Below are 20,543 nucleotides of genomic sequence, written 5' to 3'. Positions count from 1 at the left end.
AGAACTGAAAGGAAAAATGGTGTCAATTGCACTTTTAACTACAACTCCTCTCAGCAACAAGGTATGTAAGAAGGAAAGAAAGAAAAAGTATCTTCTTTTTCTTCCAAATAATCTACAAGAGATAAATAGCACAGACATGATTTGTTTATCTATTTCAGAAAAAGAATGATAATAACTGTAGAGAAATAAAAAATGTACTGTGGTTTAACGATTTACAGTGCAGATTTCTTATTGCGTGTCAGCTGGGAACAGGACAGACGGAGATACGAGTTTGAACGGAGGTAGGAGAGTGAGGGCGGGAGAGTAAGATTTGGAAGTCATCTCTTTTCCTTTCTCATAAACATGACGTACAGATTTGTGGGTGAATTTTCTACAAGCAGTATGAGATCTGTTATTCTAAAATTATGTTCTTTCGAAGTTCAGATTTAATGTCTTTAAAGTAAGTGTAAAACCACAAAACCATGTTAGTATATAGCTGGCATGGTTTCTGTTCCATGACCCACCCTAATACCTTAAAACTGTTTAGTCCTTTTATAGCCATTGTTGAAAATGACTAATGAGCAGTGTCAAGTTTGAGAAGTGGCTACTTTATAATGTACGTTATATAATAAAAATGATCTCTCACAATTTAAATACTGCCATTAATATATTACTTATTTGAATGAAAATTACCTTTATGCGTAACAGACTTTTCACCAGATGGTTTGGAAGTGTCTAAGTCCGAGTTTTTACCATATTCCACATTTAGTACCACATCCTTGGTGCCGGGAGATTTCTCTTGTGATGATAACAATTCTTCTGTAGACATGAAAATATTGAAAATAGTATCTAAAATCCTATTTTAGCCCGAAGACATCAGATTTAATAGATGACATTTAAAATCCAAATGATATGTGAATTTTTTGTGTAAAAACTTGTGATAACCTGTTTAAAGTGACCGTTCACTTAAATATGTGAGCCACAACTAAGAGGCTAAGATATCTGAACTAGGTACTAGGGAGTAAGTCATGAGAGAAATTCACATAACAGACTGGATGACAAAAGAATGATACATAGAATGTGAAACAAACTCTATTCTCAAAATTAATTACAAGTAAAAAAAATACATAAAACATGGCCAATGTTCACAGGCACGTAAGAGGAAGACAACCTGAGATAGTCTTCCTAAGAAGCATATGGTTAAATTATTTCATTTTTAAGTGGTTTCATTCCTTTTTGGGACAATTTTGAATATTTAACTTTGATAAAACATTTAGCATAGAGACATACAATATGAATGTGATATGTTGTTGATAATGCCTATCTTTCATTTGTGTGAACAGAGAGAAAGAAACAACAGACAGACTATGGGAGCCCACTGGCCAGTACTGCGCTAAGAGTTCATCAGGGCTGATCTCCCCTTTAATCTTCACCACAACTCTGCAAGGTGAACTCGGCTTTAACAAAGAAACTGGGGCCAACAAGTTACCAATCTTTTCCAGGCTACAAAAATAAAAGAGAAGGCTGAGGTTTTTAAAAGAGAATTGCCTGGTTGCCCCCAACACCTATGTTCTCTGTGCTCTTCGTTCTGATGCCAACTGTATTCCTGTATCCAAATCTTATTAATGAATATTTTCAAAAGTATTTCATGACTATAAATGATCTGAAAATATTTCTTTAACCTTTCTTTTTTTTTTTTTTTTGCGGTACCTGGCATCAAACTCACGACCTTGCGCTTGCCAGGCAGGCGCTTATGCCACTGAGCTATATCCCCACCCTGTCTTTAGTATTTCGATTGCATTCAAACCTCGGTAAACGTAATTTGTTAGCCAAACTGTAATACTTGACTGAAAGGGAATACTACTTACAATTATGCAGAGTTAAAAGGTTTAAGTCAGTTATCATAAACATCACTATTACAACGGGAAAATTTAAATAGTATTTTTGCCAGGTCTACTCCAGAATAAAAAAATGCATTTTTAGTAACTCATACAATTTTGTTACAAAAGAAGGTATCTTTGTTACAAAGATAAATGTCTTAAAGTGTTTCTTTCAAAATTATATGCTACTACTCTTAAGAGAAAGACTAAAACAGTTTAAGTACATGAACAGATGACAAAATTATATACATCTTGGCTACTTAAACTTAGATAATTCTAGTGATTGGATTAATCAGTAATAGGAAATTTTCTTCATTTTTAAAAAACTATCAGGAAATCCTTGGAGGATACTTTCCACAGTTTATAATAAAGTTAGCAGAATTACCAATTATACCTTAATTAGGTCTTAACCTTCACTTTTAAACAATGACTTAAATGTTACACACTGTATTGTTTATGTAATATTCTTGTTGTTTTGTTTGCTTTTTGTTCTTTGAGACAGGGTCTCACTGTGTAGCTCAGGCTGGCCTCAAAGTCATGGCAGTCCTGCCTCAGTTTTGCAAGTGCTAGGATTACAGGCATATGCCACTATGCCTCACCATCTAATACTCTTGATATTAAAAAATTACACAGTATAATAAGGGACAGAGCAAGAATCTGGTGAGGGCTATAAAGAGGAACTGCAGGGAAAATCTTTGTAGTGATGGGATAGTTTGTATCTTGATAATGGTGGTAGTTACACAAATCAAATGATAAATGACATAAAACTACACATACACAGATACACACACACAAATGTATGCAAAATTAGTAAAATCAGAATAAAACCCACATACTGTTGCAATGTGAATTTTCTAGTTTTGATACAGTATTATAGCTTTGTAAGATGTTGCCATGAGGACCCAGAATGCTGGATAAAGAGTGCACAGGACCTTGGAATATTTTCTACAACTTCCTCTAAATCTATAAATATTTTTAAATGACAAAAATTTTTATGGGTCTTCTTGCAGACACAGGAATTATGAAAAAGCTTACTCTTTTATTGGTATTAATAATATAAAACACTACTTTTGTAAATATGAGAATGTATAATGATCTAGTTCTAGTAGTCATTTAAAATTTTTCTCACACTATTGCTGTACTTATGTTTTTACAAATTCAGCCCATTTACAGTCATAACTAATATCTGCTTCTCTTAAATCTTTAATTTGAATTCAATTTCATACTCTCCAATACTAATCACTAATCATCATCCAGGCTGACACAGTGAGAAAACAGAAAGTTTGGTGGATTCCAAACAGGTATGAACTTAAAATGCTATATAATGAGTCTGTGACACAAAAAGATATAAAAGTTAAATGAAAAACACACGAGAATTATACAGAATTTTCTAACAAAGTAATTTATATTTTTAAAATAAAAACTTTATTTCAAACAAATTTACCTTGTCCTTGAAGATGAGATATATCCAGACCTTCTTTCAAGCGGATAACCACTACTCCATACTGTATGTCAAAGGCATCACTATGGAGGGGGGGTAATCAAAAAATTTCTGTTTATGTTCTTTATAAAATGAAGGCAACTGTAGGCGATCTCTAAAACTACTTTCAGCTTTAAATGTTTTTCTTCGATACATTTTAAAAGTTGGTGAGACAGGAACAGTGTTAGGTTTAAATTCCACACCTTTCTTTTCTTAATACCCTTGAAAACTAAAGTGTAAATTGCTATAACATAGTCATGTGCCACTAGATGTTTTGGTCACTAACAAACTACATATATACGACCATATATTTCATATGGTGTGTGGTAGGCTGTTCCACGCAGACTTGTGTGAGCATATGCTATGACTGTTCACAATGAAATAACATTTCTCAGGATGTATCCTCATCACTGAGCAACACATGAGTGTATGTACCTACACAGCTATTTAAAGCAATAATGGTATTTTTATCCTAGAAAGTGAAACTATGGATAAACAACTTACAAAGACCCCATCACATTTATATTTAGGCTTATACTCTTAAAGCCAAGAGAAATACATGAAGAAAAAGAAAACTGTATTCTGCTGAAAATGATAGCAGGTTGTGGAGTATGAAGAAATTTCTGAAAAGGGTATTTTAAAAAATTTTTGAAATTCTGGTTTAAAAAGTACTCCAAAGAATTTATACACACTAAAACCTTGACAACAGCTCTAAAAATCAGACTTATAAATCTACATACCCAACAAAAAGTTAAAATCTAACAAAATGACCAAATTATTTCTCCCACTGAGAAAATGCAAGGATGTGCTTAGGGTATAACATGTGGCTGGAAAAAATCTTTTCTATTTAAATTATGGAGAGACAACTAGACCTCATTCCTGTCATTTATTAAAGTCAAAAGAGAATTGTAGGAAAAAAATTTAATTGACATGCTAAAGTTTCTTAGCTGTATCCTGAAAGATCTCACTAATAACCGAGAAAAATAACTATAAGCATTTAAAAAATAGATCCTAAAGATGAATTTGGATCAAAACAGCTAAACTCTTGTGCTGTAAAGCTATATAAATTGGGCAGTGGTTGCAAAACTTACATACTACTAATAAAAGAATTCACATTAAATGTCAGTCATAAATTATTTAGAATCACAACTAAAACACTAAGGGAAGTGTCACAAGGTAAAAGAATGAGTAGCGTCCTACTTTAAAACTGCCATTAATTTCCATGGCTCTAAAAACCAAAGGGTGTTTATTATTTTACCTGTCCTTTAACTGCTGACATACAATATTAACTTTCAGAGTGCTCATTTCAATCCCTAGAGAGGCGAGTTAAGCGTGCCCTGTTAGCTCTCTTGTTATAAGCAATGCAGAATAAAGCGCAGGTGTAGGAAAGAATTATTTGCAAAAATTTCACTTTTTAAATTACTCTGTATCATTGTTTTTAGCCTTAAAAGAAAAAAAGAAACGCTATGGTCTAAATGATTTATTCCATTTCCACTCTTTTTCTTTCCCTGTGCATACATACAAAAAGTACACAGTACAGAATTAGAAAGCGCCCATGTGAGTTTCCTTATAAAAAATGAATGCAAACCTAACAAGCAGAAACAACCCAACAAAATCAGCAGGGCTTTATTCTTACTAAAAACAACAATTAGCTGTTCATCACACAGTGTATATTAGTAATCAATATAAAGAGGCTTTTCAAAAGGTAGAATATGAGATTTGGTTATTTCCTTAGACTTTCCAAAAGTACCAAAGAAAATAAGCTATCCCACATGAGGCAGGCAGTAATACTGCTGTTATATCTACACAGTGGAGTTCCTGTGACAGAGACAACTCCAGCAAGTTAAAGGTGCTCAGATCCAAATTCATGGAGAAAATACAACTTAGGACCATTTCGTTAAATACACTTTTAAAAATGACAGCTGTTTGTATCTCAAGAAATACTTTCCAAGGAGCAAACTGTTTCAGTTCATCAGTGACTGTGACAGGAAGGATAACACTTCCATCAAGTACATCACAGCGACGGGTCGTTTTTATTCTCATTTAACTGAGATAAATATATTTGCTATCCAAATCCTATAATACTAGGAAAAACACTAAGAAAAATCTGGCAAAAAGAGGAACTATTTAATTACCTGGGTTGTAAAAACCATGGCTTGCAGATTACATTCAAGAGATACATACAAAAATCCATGAACTGAGAGTAAAGCCACCAAAACAAAGTGACAGAGTACAAAGAACTCACTAGATAAACCACAAGAAGAGCGATGTGACACAACACTGAACTGTATATAAAGACCACAGAAACTACCGCTGCAAAGTGAGTAGTAAATCAGAATGCAGCACATCAAGGGGGTGAGAAAAACAAACATGTAAATTGAAATGTAAATAACCTAAGGAATGACCCAAATGATTGACAAAAATCAGCAGGAGAGGAAAACAAAACTAGACCTGTGAGGCTGTTACCAGTGCTGAAATGCCCTTTGTCTTTACACCCACGAGAACTAACAATTGCACAGCTTGGAAGGCAGTGGGTCTGACATTGGGGAACCTGCTCTGCAAGAGTTATGGGGATAAAACAGCGCACTAATTTAGTGCACACACACACTCTCTCTCCTATGCGTATGTGTTTATGTACAAACATACACACACATACATATATACCACATATCTGTGTGCGTGTGGGCGCACACCTATGTGTGCAGACATAGGTAGGGTGTTTTAACAGATCACCAACTTGAACCCTTGACTCGTTTTCATTCTTATGTTTCTGTTAGGAGGCTGCATCATAAACAGCATCCCAAACAAGGCATGAATTTTCAAAGTTAGTATTTTCTAAACTAACCAAATTACTAAATCAAAGAGATACTTACTGAAATAAGTTTATATACATATCCACATCCCGCATATCTGCTTGCAACCAATCTTTCTTAAATCCAAGGACAAGTGTATTTGGTTTCATACGACCAAGACCAGCAGCCTAAAATATATGATGGACATAACTTCAAACACACACTTTTCAACAAAATCATTTTTTATGACATAAAAAATCTTCAAGTAAACAGCTGTCAAACATTACATATCCCATCAGCAAAAGCTCTTCAGCAATACATGTATATTTACTTGTAAATTACACATATTACACTTATCACATGTTACTTACAATTAACACATACAAAAATATTAGTTAAGGATTGAGCATGGTAGTAGTATGCCTGTAATCCTAGCACAGGGAGGCTGAGGCAGGAGGATCTCTGAGAGTTCCATGACAGCCTGGGCTATAAAGTGAGTTCAAGGCCAGCCTGAACTGCATAGTGAAACCCTGTCCCAGAAAGACCAAAAAATAAAAAACAAAACCAAAAAAGAATCTTCTTTGTTGTGGAGGCTGGATATTCAAATGCTAGCTTAATGATAAATTCTTATGATGATTACAATTATTAACTAAAGTAATGGAGGGACAGAGACATTAAAAGAGCACAAGGTCTAATAAAACACAATCATCTAAAAACAGTATCTTGAACTAAAAGGTATGATATTATAGAAACAAATTAATGTACAAAAACATTTTCTGACAAAGACTGCAAGAAACAAAAACATATACAGGCATTTTATGTAGTGGGTTTGCAAAAGACAAAGGAAAATTTCAGGGACAACTTATGCTATTATTTCAATTAAATCTGTAGAGGCAACTGGTACCTAATAGTATGGATATTTCACACAATTCCTCAGACAGCTCTACTACTAGAATAAAGTCAAACACCTGGGCATCCTGACCAAGTGGCTGCATTTGCCACACTTACAGGTGCAGTATATGAGGGACTGTTTTATTTATCCTATTTGCCTGACACTGCTGAAACTCAGAATCCACTGGGGCATGTTGGTTGGGTGTATGGATTAGGTGGTTCCAACTGTGCCTAATTTTACAACATTATCATTCATACTACAAAAACCCTTTGGTGTGGTTCCAGAACTGGATCACCAGCCTCAAGCAGCATTCTGGAACTTTATTAGGCAAATTCTTGGGCCTCCCCACAAGCCACCTGCCTCATTTGGTGATGGAACCCAGAAATCTGAGTTTAACAATCTACCAGTTGACTCTCATGGAAGCTCAAATTTAAGAACCACTTCAGTCTTTCATTTTCTTCATAAACTGTATAAAGTGGTTATCAAAATGTTCCTATAAACTGTACAAAAACAAGCAATATTTACCGACTAGAAATAACCTTATGATCAGGGTTAGCACTGTACCTGAAACATTTAAACATAAAATTAATAAAGTACTAAAAGTATGTGCTCACTGCTGAGGTTAAGAAAAACACGTGAAACACACACAAAGCACCCTATGCATCTTTTTTGTGTGTGTGGGTTTTTTCCAGTACTAGGAATCGAACTCACGACCTCATTCTTGCCAGGCAGGTGCTGTGCCGCTGAGCTAAATCCCCAGGCCCTCCCTATGCATCTTTATGATCACTTTGTACTATGTAATCTATTATTTAGGGATACATACACTATACTTATAAAATTTTAACTTACATATTTAAAAAAGTTTGTATCTTTATATTTTTCAAATACTTTTAAAAAATTGCTATTTTTCCTACTACTGTTGCTTTTGAGGTTTACCCATGTTACATATAGTTCCTTTTTGCCACTGTGTAAAATTCTAGTGATTTTCAATTCTCTAATTCATGGCCGCTAAAGTAACTCCCAACTGTCTTTCACTATTACAACTGACGTTGCTGTGGAGCTTCACACAGCCTTCTTCACACGTACAGAGGTGTCTCCTATAGTGTACATTTAAGAATGAAATGGTGCGGAATATTCAGTCTCTCAGGCTGCTATCCGAAAGTGGTTACACAGTCTAAGTTACCACAGCAGTTTGAAGATCTCTACTTGATCTACACAATTTTCAACACTTTGTATACATAATATTTGGTCATCTGATGGGTATGGAACAAAACTGTATTGTGGTTTTCATTTTTGTCATTTACCTTTCCACTTCAACTCATATGTTTTACTTTTTTTCCTTTTACTACCTTTAATATTTTTATATACTATGGACCATTCTTTTGCTGATCAGGTTAGAATTATTTTCCTTTGATCTTTGCCTTTCCTTTTCATTTTCATCAGAAGTTCAAAATTTTAAACTTGAAAAAAAACTACTGATCTATTCTTCATAGCTCAACACTTTCATTTTTAAAAAATTCTTCTCTACGTTAGAAATTATTTTACATATGTCCCTTAAAAATTGTTTTATATTTAGTACTTTTAATTCATTTGGAAATGATTTTTGTGTAAATGCTTTAAGGATCTATTTTATTATGTTACCACCTGCATAAATCAGCTGTTCCAGCCCATCCATTCAGTGCCCTCCCCTGTCATATGTTAAATTTCCCGTATGAGTGTCTATCACTGCTTCATTACTAGGACGTCTTACTTAGTGACTATCCTCCTCACAACACAAAGGCTCCGAAGACAATGCTCTGAGCCTATGAACCCTCAGTTTACACGGATAGCTTAGAGTTACGCTGTTTTCTTTTTTTAAGAAATGGATTCCTGTAAAAATAAGTTGGTGAATACATCTAACCACATTTATTACTCCCTGCAGCCTTTAGCATGGAGAAGATTGAAGTTCAGAGAAGTTCAGTGACTAGCTCAGTTCAAAAGCCATCACAAGCAAGTGGCAGTGTTAGCATTTAAACCCAGGACTGATTCCAAATCCTCTATTCTGGCTACTATACCATACACAAAACTGAAATAGAAATCTAAGTTTAGTACTAGCAAATAAATAGTAAGAAATATGAAGGACTAGTATTTAAAAAAAATTAAAGACTGGTATTATTAACATTCTTACAAAAAGAAAAAACCAGTGGGTGCAGCAGGGAGTAGGTATTTATAGAAGGGGAGAAATAGCCTAAGATAATTTTTAAGTAAGTTCTTTGCTGTCAGCCAACAACACAAAACTTTTATAGTCTCTTTAATTTAAAACCATATAATCTTAGTAGTGTATTTAAAGATATTCTAAAGTATGCACCATTTGTGTTAGTGTGAGGAATGAAATCTAGAATGGGGAAGTTTCTAGACGTTGCATAGCCCTACAACACAGATGTGTGAAAGGCCGGTGCATTTACCTGCATCAAGTATTGTGCGCCTTCTCTCAAGTCATCTGCATGGACAGGAGCATAAAAAGCCTTCATTTTGTTTTTAATGAGCCAGCGCTGGTATTTGGCTTGATCCACGGACATCTCTTTCATCGCTTGTCTTCTAGGGCCCTTCAAATATAAGATATTAACAATATCTTTAGCTGCAAGACAATCTACTTCACATTTATAAAAGCCATTCTATTACGCTGCTTTGAAACCAGGAGACTAAATAATGGAGTAGAAGTCTAATGACAGCTTTTAATTTAATTCTACCTAATACTTAAAATTACAAAAAGGTAGTGCTGTGGTATGGTTAAGGCACAGCAGATGCCAGCAAAAGGGAGGAAGAAGAGAAACACAGACTAACACAAAACATTTTACTCCTAAATTAATGGCAGATGTTAGAAATCATTAAAAAGGGAGAGATCACACAGAGCCAAATAAGTTTATATAGTTTGTTTCTGTTCAGGTGAAGTGTCTGAGTTATTAGTTTTCAGTAACTTAAGAATATCACTGAAAAAGTGAGCAGTTAATACAGTAATATATCTTTTCCTTATGAGTTTTATTAACTCAAAGTTCCCATGTGATCCTGATAAGCAACATGTGTGTTATATACAAATATAGAAAACAAAATCTAAAAATATATTTAAGACTATTACATGAATAAGGAAAAGATAATTTATCTTTCTTGGTAGGGAAACCACTTCATTTGTATGTCTTGTGCTCAAGATCCTAACTTGAATGAATCACCTTGGAGACAAAGCGGAAAACTCCACACAGTCCAGGTAACATTAATGTGTCAGTGTTTTCCTCTGCCATCTCTCTCTCTCTGTCTCTCTCTCTCTCATACACACACACACACACACACACACACACACACACAGAGCTGTGACTTTGCCATCAGGCATGTAGAAGAGCAACTTTGGTACAGCTGGGACATGGAGTGGACAGTGTAAATTTCTGGCACCAAAATTAGATGAACAATGGAGCTTGGGAAAAGAGTCAATCTGACAAATATTCTAGTTTCTTATGCAGAACAGTTAAGGCAGCAATTTTCCCAATATCCAAGATGCCAAAACCAAAATACTCTTAAGATAAAATTTTTTACAAATTTACACTATTTTTTTTTTACTGCTGGTTAAAATAATAATAAAAACTAAAATGTCAAAAATTTTAAAAAATGCTAACTTGAGATTGTCTAGAGGCAAAATATTTTAAAGAAAACTACTTTAAAATATCTGTTTGGCAGATTACTTTCAATCTAGAAAGCCCCATATATCACGTTATACACAGAGCTAACATGTTTCAATACAGAAAACAAAATTGATTCTTACCATATGCACATGGCCACAGATCATCAAACCAACGTTTTTTGTGAAATCATGAACAAGATGGAGCAAAGCCGGGCGTGAATTTGGAGAACCTGTCATAACAAGACACTGTGGTCTAAAAAATAAAAGTAGAGAAGTTTGTTTTTGGAAACAAGGACATGACTTTTAAGCTGTTTCTCTTTCATTTCTGAAATTGTTCTAAAGACACAGGGCATCAGATTCTCACAGGAGGTAAATTTTACCCAGGCCTGTTTGGTATATAAGAAATGCAAAAATAAACCTTTTGGAACAACCATGCCAACTAATCCCTCTAAAACAATACGTAATATAATATATCAAGATTCTGGTAGAACTATACAAAGAAATTACCTTACTAGTTAACTTTTCATCTCCTACAGTAATAAATACCCCGGTTCTTTCACACAGCTTGCAAAATTTCCTGAGGGCATGGCAATGCCTTCATGTACAAAACAGGTTAATTCTCTCCTAATTACAGCTGATATCACCCTAATTACTTCTACTTCATGACATCAGCCCTACCTCTTCAGCTTTCTTTGCCCCTCATGGACTCCTCCTTTTCTTCACCTTAGTAGGTTGCAAGGCTCCCCAGCCACACAGTGCAGTTCTTAGTGGCTAATCATGACCCTGTGACTTACAGCCCATAAGGCGTTCCTATTTCCAGGTCATGTGCTTTATAAAGGAAGCTAACTCCTCTTTTATACTTTTCGTTAAGATGATGAATGTCGTGATGACTTTGACCCCATGGGCAAAAACACTTTCTAAAGAATAGCAAAGTGCGACAATATAAAGTAATACAAATTTCAAAAGACCAAAAGCAGCAAATTTGCCCACTTGCCATGAAGTACCTCTGGACTATCACACACTATCCATCTCTCACTTAAGCTACTGCATTTTTCAGTCTGTTATGATAATTTAGACTACGCCCTAAATAATATGATTTATTACCATAAGAAGTTCACCTATCCCTACCCGTGCTAAATAGTAAACTCACTACAAAGACGCAATTTGACTCAGTTTTTTTTTTTTGGTTTTTCTCTGGTACCAGGAACCGAACTCACGACCTTGCGCTTGCCAGGCAGGCGCTTTTGCTGCTGAGCTAAATCCCCAGCCCCTTGACTCAGTTTTATCACACCAACAGAAGTATAGTACAAAATATATTAGAAATGAGTAACAACTCTACAGCAAATAATTGTCTTTGATTTTAGTTCCTTCCTTGAAAATCTTCATCTTATGAGTTTTATTAAAGCACAAAATCTACAAAAATATAAAGCATAAAGAGAAAATAATATTAAAGTATCTTCAAGTTAGATAGCAAAGAGAAACACTGTAAAGGATCTGACAAACCAGGAAATAGGTAAATCCAAAATGAGTATGGGAACCAAATGAAGCTTGCTGATTTCACATGTAAAAATCATCAAAATGCTTAGATGCTGGTAGCACTAGGTACCTCTGGAAGCAGCAGGAACGAAGGGACAGAAAGTAAGACTGGTTTAAAGTTTGTGTAAGAAGCAACTAGAATCAAATCATTTCTATCACTATGATAGGTCACTGTACCTGGTCTTCCCCAATCCCATTTCGCTTATTTGCTAAAGAAAACTAGTTAGCCTGGAAAACACTGGTAACAGGTAAGGGCAGATGTAACTTATTTTAATTTTTTTCGTTTTTTGAGACAGGGTCTTGCTATGTACACCAGGTTGGCCTTAAACTCTCGCTCAGCCTCCCAAGTACGGGGATTACAGTCCTTCCATGCCCGACCAGGAAGCTATCTGTAGCAGAACATTTATACACAGAACCCAGAGTCTTCCAAACCCACTCTCCACCTGACTCTCAGAATGATGCACAGGAAGAGCACACAGAAGAGGAAGGTTAACTCTGACTTCTGTCCATACAGTTATGAGACGCATAATTTTACGTAAGAGTAATTTCTGTTTTTCTGCTATATTTCTTCATGCACAGAAGAGAAGCAAAAGATCCATTTCTGGGAAATGTTATCAGATTGCAAAGAAAATCTTTAAAATGACTTAAATTCCTCAAAAAAGGAGCAAAGCCCTCTTAATCTCCATCTAGGACTTCACTGACAAGACCTACTCCCCGAAGCAGATCTTCTGCACCAAAGATTACAAATAAATACTTCACTTCAGACAAAGTTGAATTCAAGAACCCAAATTAAAGAAACAGCAAAAGGAAAAGTAAGTTAAAGGTTACAGAAACTACAGGTGAAGGAAACAAAATCTTTTGGCAAATGTGATGAAGGCAAAGATAATGGTAAATAGCAAGTTAATCAGAAAAAAATGACTAGCTTCAGAGAAAACAAAAAAAGTTGTGTAGCCATGAAAGAGCAATCAGGATTTACTACCGGACTCAACTTTTAATCATGTTTAAAACGTCAAAAAAAACTTAACTACCAAATATGATCTAATCAAAATAAGAACAAAAAAATACTGGTATGTGAGTACATATACATGTTTAGCCCAGGTAAATCAAGGACATCAACTGATGATGCCTAAGATTAAAAATTTTAAAAATGCAGCAAGACAAGCATGGTGATTATGAGGTAAATACTAAAAAACTACAAAAAGCCTGCTGGAGTTGAATGTGGCTGTTTATGGTACAAAACAGGGCTATGTGGGGTGAAGCAAGTGCTGACTTTCACGATAAACTGTGTCCACTGGTTTCCTTCTTTATACTATGTTCCTTCATAATTCAGATGAAAATTAGAAAGTCAAACAGACTAAAAAATCTTTAAATGTTCTCATTCTTATAATAAACCAAATTAACAGATTCTGATAGCAGAGTAACTTCTGACTCCTGTTCATACGGTTATGAGACACAAAATTTCTATTTTTCTCTCATATCTGGCCCCAACTATCCAAAATATGCTGAAATTGAGGTTTTCCCTTTCAGGGCTCTTCTTCCTTTTTGTTTTCCCCATTTCTCTCACTGCAAAGCTGTGGTCTCTAGAAATTTTTCATTCTGGAAGAGAATGACTGTGTCTGTGTGTGTGGAAGGTGTTCAAAAAGACAACAGGAAGGGTGCACACATGCTTTTCTTGCTAGGAGAAGCTGGGTACAGTAACTGCTTTCTGGCATTTAATTCCTCAAAATATTACTTTTTAAACATTTTCCCTTTTGATTTACTGAGAAATATGAAACAGATTTCTGTGTTTACTATGCAGAAACCATTGAGCAGTAGTTACTCATGACTAAAGAGAGTCACCTGGTCACAACCAGACTTAATTTGAACAATTTAAGAATTGTTGCCTAATGATCAGCTTTTTGAAAATGACAAAACTAGGTTTTGGGGGCTTTCTTTTTTTTAAGACAGGATGTCCTTATGTAGTACAAGCTGGCCCTGAATTCACTATGTAGCCCAGGCTGGCCTCAAACTCTCTGTTATCCTCCTGCCTCAGACTCCCAGGCGCTGGGATTACAGGGATATACCACCACACCAAGCACCAAACCAAGTTTTAACTAAGTATAAATAATGACATAATGTCTTAACAATATATAGAGGTACACAATATTTCTGGTTTTAGAGAAATATGTGTATCAGTAGTGTTTTAAGAAGTGAATACCATCAATTATTAGAAATGTGTTAAACAATTTTCATAAAGTATACCTGAAGTCATTTATTGAAGAAAATACAGCCTAAGTGCTTACTATTGTAAAGCAATGATTTTTTAAAAATCACTGCAACTAGTTTCCAGTTACTGATAAGAAGGGAATAACAGTCAAATTAAATATATCAAAAAGCTTTATGAAATTTTTATATAGTTAATATATATCTAAAAACATTAATGCCCACAGAGGACAGAATAAAATTTCACCTTATGCTACTTATCACTTCAAAGTCTGCAAATGAGAAACCTCTACAACTAACATATGAAAATGGTACTGAGAACAGTTTAAAAAAAACTAACTGGCCAGATGAAAGAAAGTGTCTCTGTGTTGCCTTATCACATACCTAAAGTTTTTCACATGGTCTTCCACACCAGAAAGACGGATTGAATGTTGCAGCGCATTCAGGTAGGTCAGGGCTTGTGTGGAGGATCCCCAGTTCACATCTGTGGGGAGACAACATCCAGGCAAGATAATTATCAATGATAGCCAATTAAAGAGTCACAGAGAAATCACACAGCACTTTAATATTCAAACATCAACTGCTAAAATACAGTACTCTTTCAATGGTACAAGTGTATATAGCATGATATTAAAACTATAATCATCTATGACCATGCTCAAAGACCTTAGAAAAGATGTGCATGTAACTCAGGAGCTTTTCAAACAACAAAGCATTTTAAAATTACTGTTTTATGTAGCCACAAATCTGAATGTAAACAGATCAGAAGGGCTATTTATAATACTTAGCCGTTCAGGATATTGGATCATGAAAATTTCATCTGTTATTGAATAAACAAGTTAGACCCCAAATGACAATTTTACACATGTCAATTTATAGACTTGTAAGTTTTTTGTCCATTTCATTTCAACAGCCATGCCTTTAATCCAAAACCTCATTATTTCATATCTAGATTAAAAATGTTTTGTAACTGTTTAAAATTGCTATGTTCTAACTACTCTTATAATCTCTTCCTAAGTAATTCCTACCAGGTCAATAAAACTACTGTGTTCCAACTACTCTTATAATCTCTTCCTAAGTAATTCCTACCAGGCCAAACTTTCCCAACTTTTGTGAGATCTTTCTTTTGTAAACTGAACCAATGCTAACATACTGTAGCATCACCATTTTGCATGGAGACACACTGGACCTGGCCATTACCAACATGGCACACTGATTATTTCTCAGTTAAAACATGTCTGTCCACAGTTCCCTGCTACACTGTAACCTAGTGGGAAGCATATTATGTTTTTTATAATTTTGTGACTTTCATGTTACCTACTATAGTTCTCTAAGACCAAAACAGGTACTATGTATGCTTATTAGGCTGACAGCTACTACAATACAATCTGCATTCTTTTAAAGAATAATTTTAAAATACATTGATTTACCAACAGAATGCTAATTATACTAACTTATTTTTCTACAAATAGGATTAGTTAAATTTAACTTATGGATAAGAATGGAATTCCACTGTAATAAATAGCCTAAGTAATTTCATTAAACTCATGTTTTTTTTGTTGAAAAACAGAAAGTACATGTATTTGTAAATGAAGTATTTTACATTATGCATACGTACCTTTCAAATACACAAAAGATGAATTCTTAAATATGAAAACCCATGAAGAACTTTTAGACATTTCTTAGTTTGAAATACTAAATAGCAAAGGCTACTAACCTGGTTTTTTGTAGGTAACATAAATATACAGTCCAAGGACAATTACGTATGTTAGCAATGCAGCCCACCAGTTAATGACAAACATCACTATGCAACAAAGAATTGCACCCAGAAGTGATATCCACATGTTGTAGTATTTGAACGCAGGACGCCATCCTAAGAATAATAAACAGACAAAGTCACTCAGATTATTCATTTGCTTTATGCATATATGCACACAAAATAATTTACTATATGGCTGCCACACTGAAGAATTTAAGCATCAACTGTAACCGTAAAGTGAAAGACTGCTACTGACCACAATTCTTTACAATTTTTGATGGCTTTAAATATGGTAAATCTATTTTTTGTATTATTGTATCTTATTAGGTCTGTAGTCAATAAACTTCACAAGACATTGTACATCAAACTAATGAATGCTAAAACCTAGGGACAGTATAAAAATGAAGGCTTCAAATTGAGTCAGCAGGGGTATAGCTTTTTTTTTGCTTTTAGCATTAGACATAGCCATGTCCTAACAAATACATACAACACTGTAAATAAAACTTTTCATGAAAATCATTAAAAATTCATCCACTTGTCAGAAAATCTAAGCATGGAGTATAGTAAAACACCTTCCCTTTTAGTGAATAAGCACTTTTTAAAAATGCTGAAGACAAAATATTCTTAAATTTTCATTGGTATGTAGTCCTATATCTCAAAATATTTTAAAAAATGATTCCAGTGAAATTTCATTAAAAACTGAAGCTGAAGTGTCTGTTCCCACAGCCTCCACACTCCCCCTCCTGCGCTGAGACAGAACCTGGAGGGGCCGCCTCTGCTCTTTCACCTCCTTCCCTGATTTCTAACCGCTGCCTTGGTCTGTAACAAAGCCCCACATACTGTCTCAGTTCACAAAAGTTCCTTTTCATTACAGCTCATCATGCTAAAAATGTTTTGGGAGGCTCAGTAATAGAACACATGCTTAATATGGCTGAGGCTCTGGATTTTATTCTCAGAATAAAACAATTTTTTAAGTGACTGTATCACAGTAATGTTCTTAGAACTCAGAATCAGCCACACAGTAGAAAAGAATTCTTAAAATACAAATTCTTTCACAATGTTAGAATTAAAAATTAATTCAACATATATTAAATCCTTTAAGAAAACATTAGTGAACTTCATGATAAAGAAATCTTTGAAGATGTAACTTGATTTACTTACAAAAGAAAACTGAGCATTGACACATACACGATGGGGCATGCATGTACGACTGTCCTGGCAGGCAGCTGTGCCTCTATGGCTTAAGCTGCCTGATGGAGAAGCTATGTGTACACTATCGGTGGTTCAAGCCGGTAGGAAGGTGTTAATGAGCTAATCACACACACCAACTTTAAAAATGTGTGGAAGTTTTTTTTTAATGAAAGAAATTAATACACTTATAAACATTTTTAAAAAAGGAAAATCACCTGGAGATTTTGCAAGCGATGCATGGAATACCGAAAAATTGATCAATGCATATGAAGCAAGGAAGAAGTTAGAGATAATTGGAGCAATAACATTCAGTTCAGCTGCAAAAGAAACATAACATAAATTTAATGATGGTCACTTTTTAAAGTTATGAAATACTCAAACTTTTAGGTAATACAGTAGTGAATGCCCCTGTATACACCATCTAGATTAAATGTTGGCACTTTGCCAACAAACACATCATATACTACCCATTTCAGGAACCAAACTTTACGTATACGGTTGAAATCTCCTTATACTTCACTATTCTAAACTTGGTATGTTCCTTACAATCACATTTTATTTATTTACAGCCTACACATATAATACATATGTAGTCTTGAATTACATAGGCTTGTTTGGGGTATTTGCAAAGTGAAATAATTAATACCACACTGTATGTAGCTTTCTTCATTTGATCTTGTTTATTTGTTATGTCTGAAATTCATCCATATTACTATGTGAAAAACAAGTTTTTTTGTTTGTTTTTCTTTTTCTCACTGTCGTATGTTACCTTGTAGCTTCATTCTTATCTGATTTAGGTTGCTTCCCTTTTGCACTACATCATGGTATCAGAACCATCCTTGTAAGTTTCTCTGAAATGCATACCCAGTCAGAGAACTTCTGGAACATAAGAACCTCACTGCATGCTGACAACTCGTTCTCCAAAATCAGCTAAATCAAATATATGCCTGGCTGCATTACACTTTCCCACACAGCACCACAGTAACTGACAGGGTCACTGGACTTTCAGTATTAACTTATCTGAGGGGTTTGAAAAATTCTTAAAACTTCAATGTTTTCTTGAGCAGTGGAACACCACAGGCTCACTTGTAATGAAAGGCAAAAATCAAATCCATGGCAGTATTACCTTTCTGGTGGACACTAGCATCTTTCCCTTATGCCACTACAACATTTGGTTTAGGAACAAAAATGTAACAGTTTCCATTATCCCTGATGAGGACTTAGCAATCCTAGTAAATTTAGAAAATATTTATTGAATGCTAGTGCTTGCAATATTTTATACATTAATTTTTTTTGATTAAAAGGAAATAAGCTTACTATACCAAGCAAGGTAAACACTTTGTTAGTAATTTATGTTCAGACCTATTACTGTAAATGCATTAAACTCTGCATTAATACACCATTTATACACTAACCAATTAAGATGAATCCAAGTGCAATTAAGAATGTTAAGAGGTAACCACGAAGAGGTTCATTATTTTTTCCATAACCTTTAGCAAACATCTGGAAAGCTGGGTAGATGTTGTCCTTACAAAGAGCCTAATGAAAACATACAAACATAAAAATGAAATATATCAGAATTAGACATATAAATGTACAATAGTTTAATCAGGTATGGAACCCAAATTTCTGATTCCCATCCTCTTTCTTCCTTGTCTTAGAGTGCTTCACCTACAAAGGGTAATGGACATTCAAACATTTCAAACACTAGAATGGTACCTGGTTTAAAATACTGCTTAAATTTTTATCTGTCGTTTACCTCACACCCATGTTAAAAATTTATCTGTTTATGACAAAAGAATCAGAGAAGCAGGCACACAAACAGAAGCATAATAAAGGTAAGTTAGAAGATTGATAACTATGACATAGGTGTGTTCTACCTTTTGAAAACCAAGTTGAAATTATAAACTTAAAACAGAAAATTATATAAAACTTAATCACTTTTCTTATAATATTACTGAATATGGTTTTAAAAAGTCTATTACGCATTTTTAGTTAGTGGCTATAACACTAAGAACAAGGCTAAAGAATCAACATTTCACTTGTTTGATTAGTCATAAAAATTATTTCCTAATCACTATCAACTGTTTAATACTTACTAGAGGGAAATGACATTTATCCTATTTATCACTGTACCCTTTAGCAGTTAAAGCAATGTGCAAAATATTAGACATTCAAATATTTGTAAAATAAAACATGTTAGTGCCAAGTTAATTCTGACAAGATACTTTACCACTTCTGATTTTGTCTTACACTGCACTTCTAACAATCCATTATCATTTCTAAAAAGACAACTTACAGATATCTGTCTATCTATCTATCTTGCTGAGGATTGCTTAGTGTATGAGACATGAGCCATATTCCCAGTCCTTTCTTAAATTTTATTTTGAGACAGTGTACTGCTAAGTTGCTTGGGTTGGTCTTCAACTGGCAATCCTCTTGCCTCAGCTTCTTAACTAGCTGGGATTATAGGAAAATGCCACCACACCCAGCCCGAAGACTACCTTGACAGTACATAAATGTACAAGTACTTGTATAAACATACCATTCATCTACACAAAATTTGTATCAATCATGATATACTTGCACATGTACATAGCATACACGAGTCTCATACTAATTCTAGCTAATCTGAAAATAGCAACTCTCCAGTTGAAAAATACTGTGGAATACTCCAGTTGAAAATTACTTTCCCCTAGTAAAGGCCCATAATATGAAAATACTTACCTGAAATATTTTGGGAGCACTCACAAGAGATGCTAATGCTGAAGAAAGAGTGGCTGAAAAGATACCTGCAGAAATTAATGGTGCAAATCCTGACACCATGCTCATTACCTTAAATAAGAGTGACAAACATGGAAAATAAGTCTTAGAAACAATTTGAAAAATAACACATAGTCATGTAATCACAACTTGTTTACTCTAATAAAGACAACTAATACTGGGGATAACTGGACAATAAACAATATAATAGAAAGTACATTAAAATTTCTGAAACAGATTTACCAGCAACACTTAAGAAAATACTTTTATTACATATGATTATAAATACACATAAGGGTTGAAAAAGTGCCTAAGGTACTCCCAATCACCCATCACCACGTTTTAATAGTGATGAACTTGGGCCAATCTGCACATTATTTTTTAAAAATCCCCGATATTTAACGCATAAACCCTTCAGTA

General features: G+C 34.4%; 1 protein-coding gene across 1 annotated transcript in view; it reads right to left on the bottom strand.

Moving 5' to 3' along the window:
* Slc12a2 (solute carrier family 12 (sodium/potassium/chloride transporter), member 2) overlaps positions 1–20,543 on the bottom strand; it is a gene marked incomplete at its 5' end in the record, with an annotated part of 80,945 nt that overhangs the window by 12,262 nt on the left and 48,140 nt on the right. The window contains 10 exon segments of the mRNA XM_005381114.2: positions 673–798; positions 3,304–3,383; positions 6,213–6,319; positions 9,468–9,608; positions 10,814–10,925; positions 14,795–14,894; positions 16,128–16,283; positions 17,576–17,677; positions 18,776–18,899; positions 20,088–20,195. Coding sequence (XP_005381171.2) covers positions 673–798; positions 3,304–3,383; positions 6,213–6,319; positions 9,468–9,608; positions 10,814–10,925; positions 14,795–14,894; positions 16,128–16,283; positions 17,576–17,677; positions 18,776–18,899; positions 20,088–20,195 — 1,156 coding nt within the window.

The sequence above is a fragment of the Chinchilla lanigera genome, unplaced genomic scaffold (assembly GCF_000276665.1).
Source record: "Chinchilla lanigera isolate Chin_1 unplaced genomic scaffold, ChiLan1.0 scaffold00014, whole genome shotgun sequence".
NCBI classification, from domain to species: domain Eukaryota; kingdom Metazoa; phylum Chordata; class Mammalia; order Rodentia; family Chinchillidae; genus Chinchilla; species Chinchilla lanigera.
Note: the sequence above shows the minus strand (reverse complement) of the source record. Positions and strands in the feature narration are given on the sequence as shown.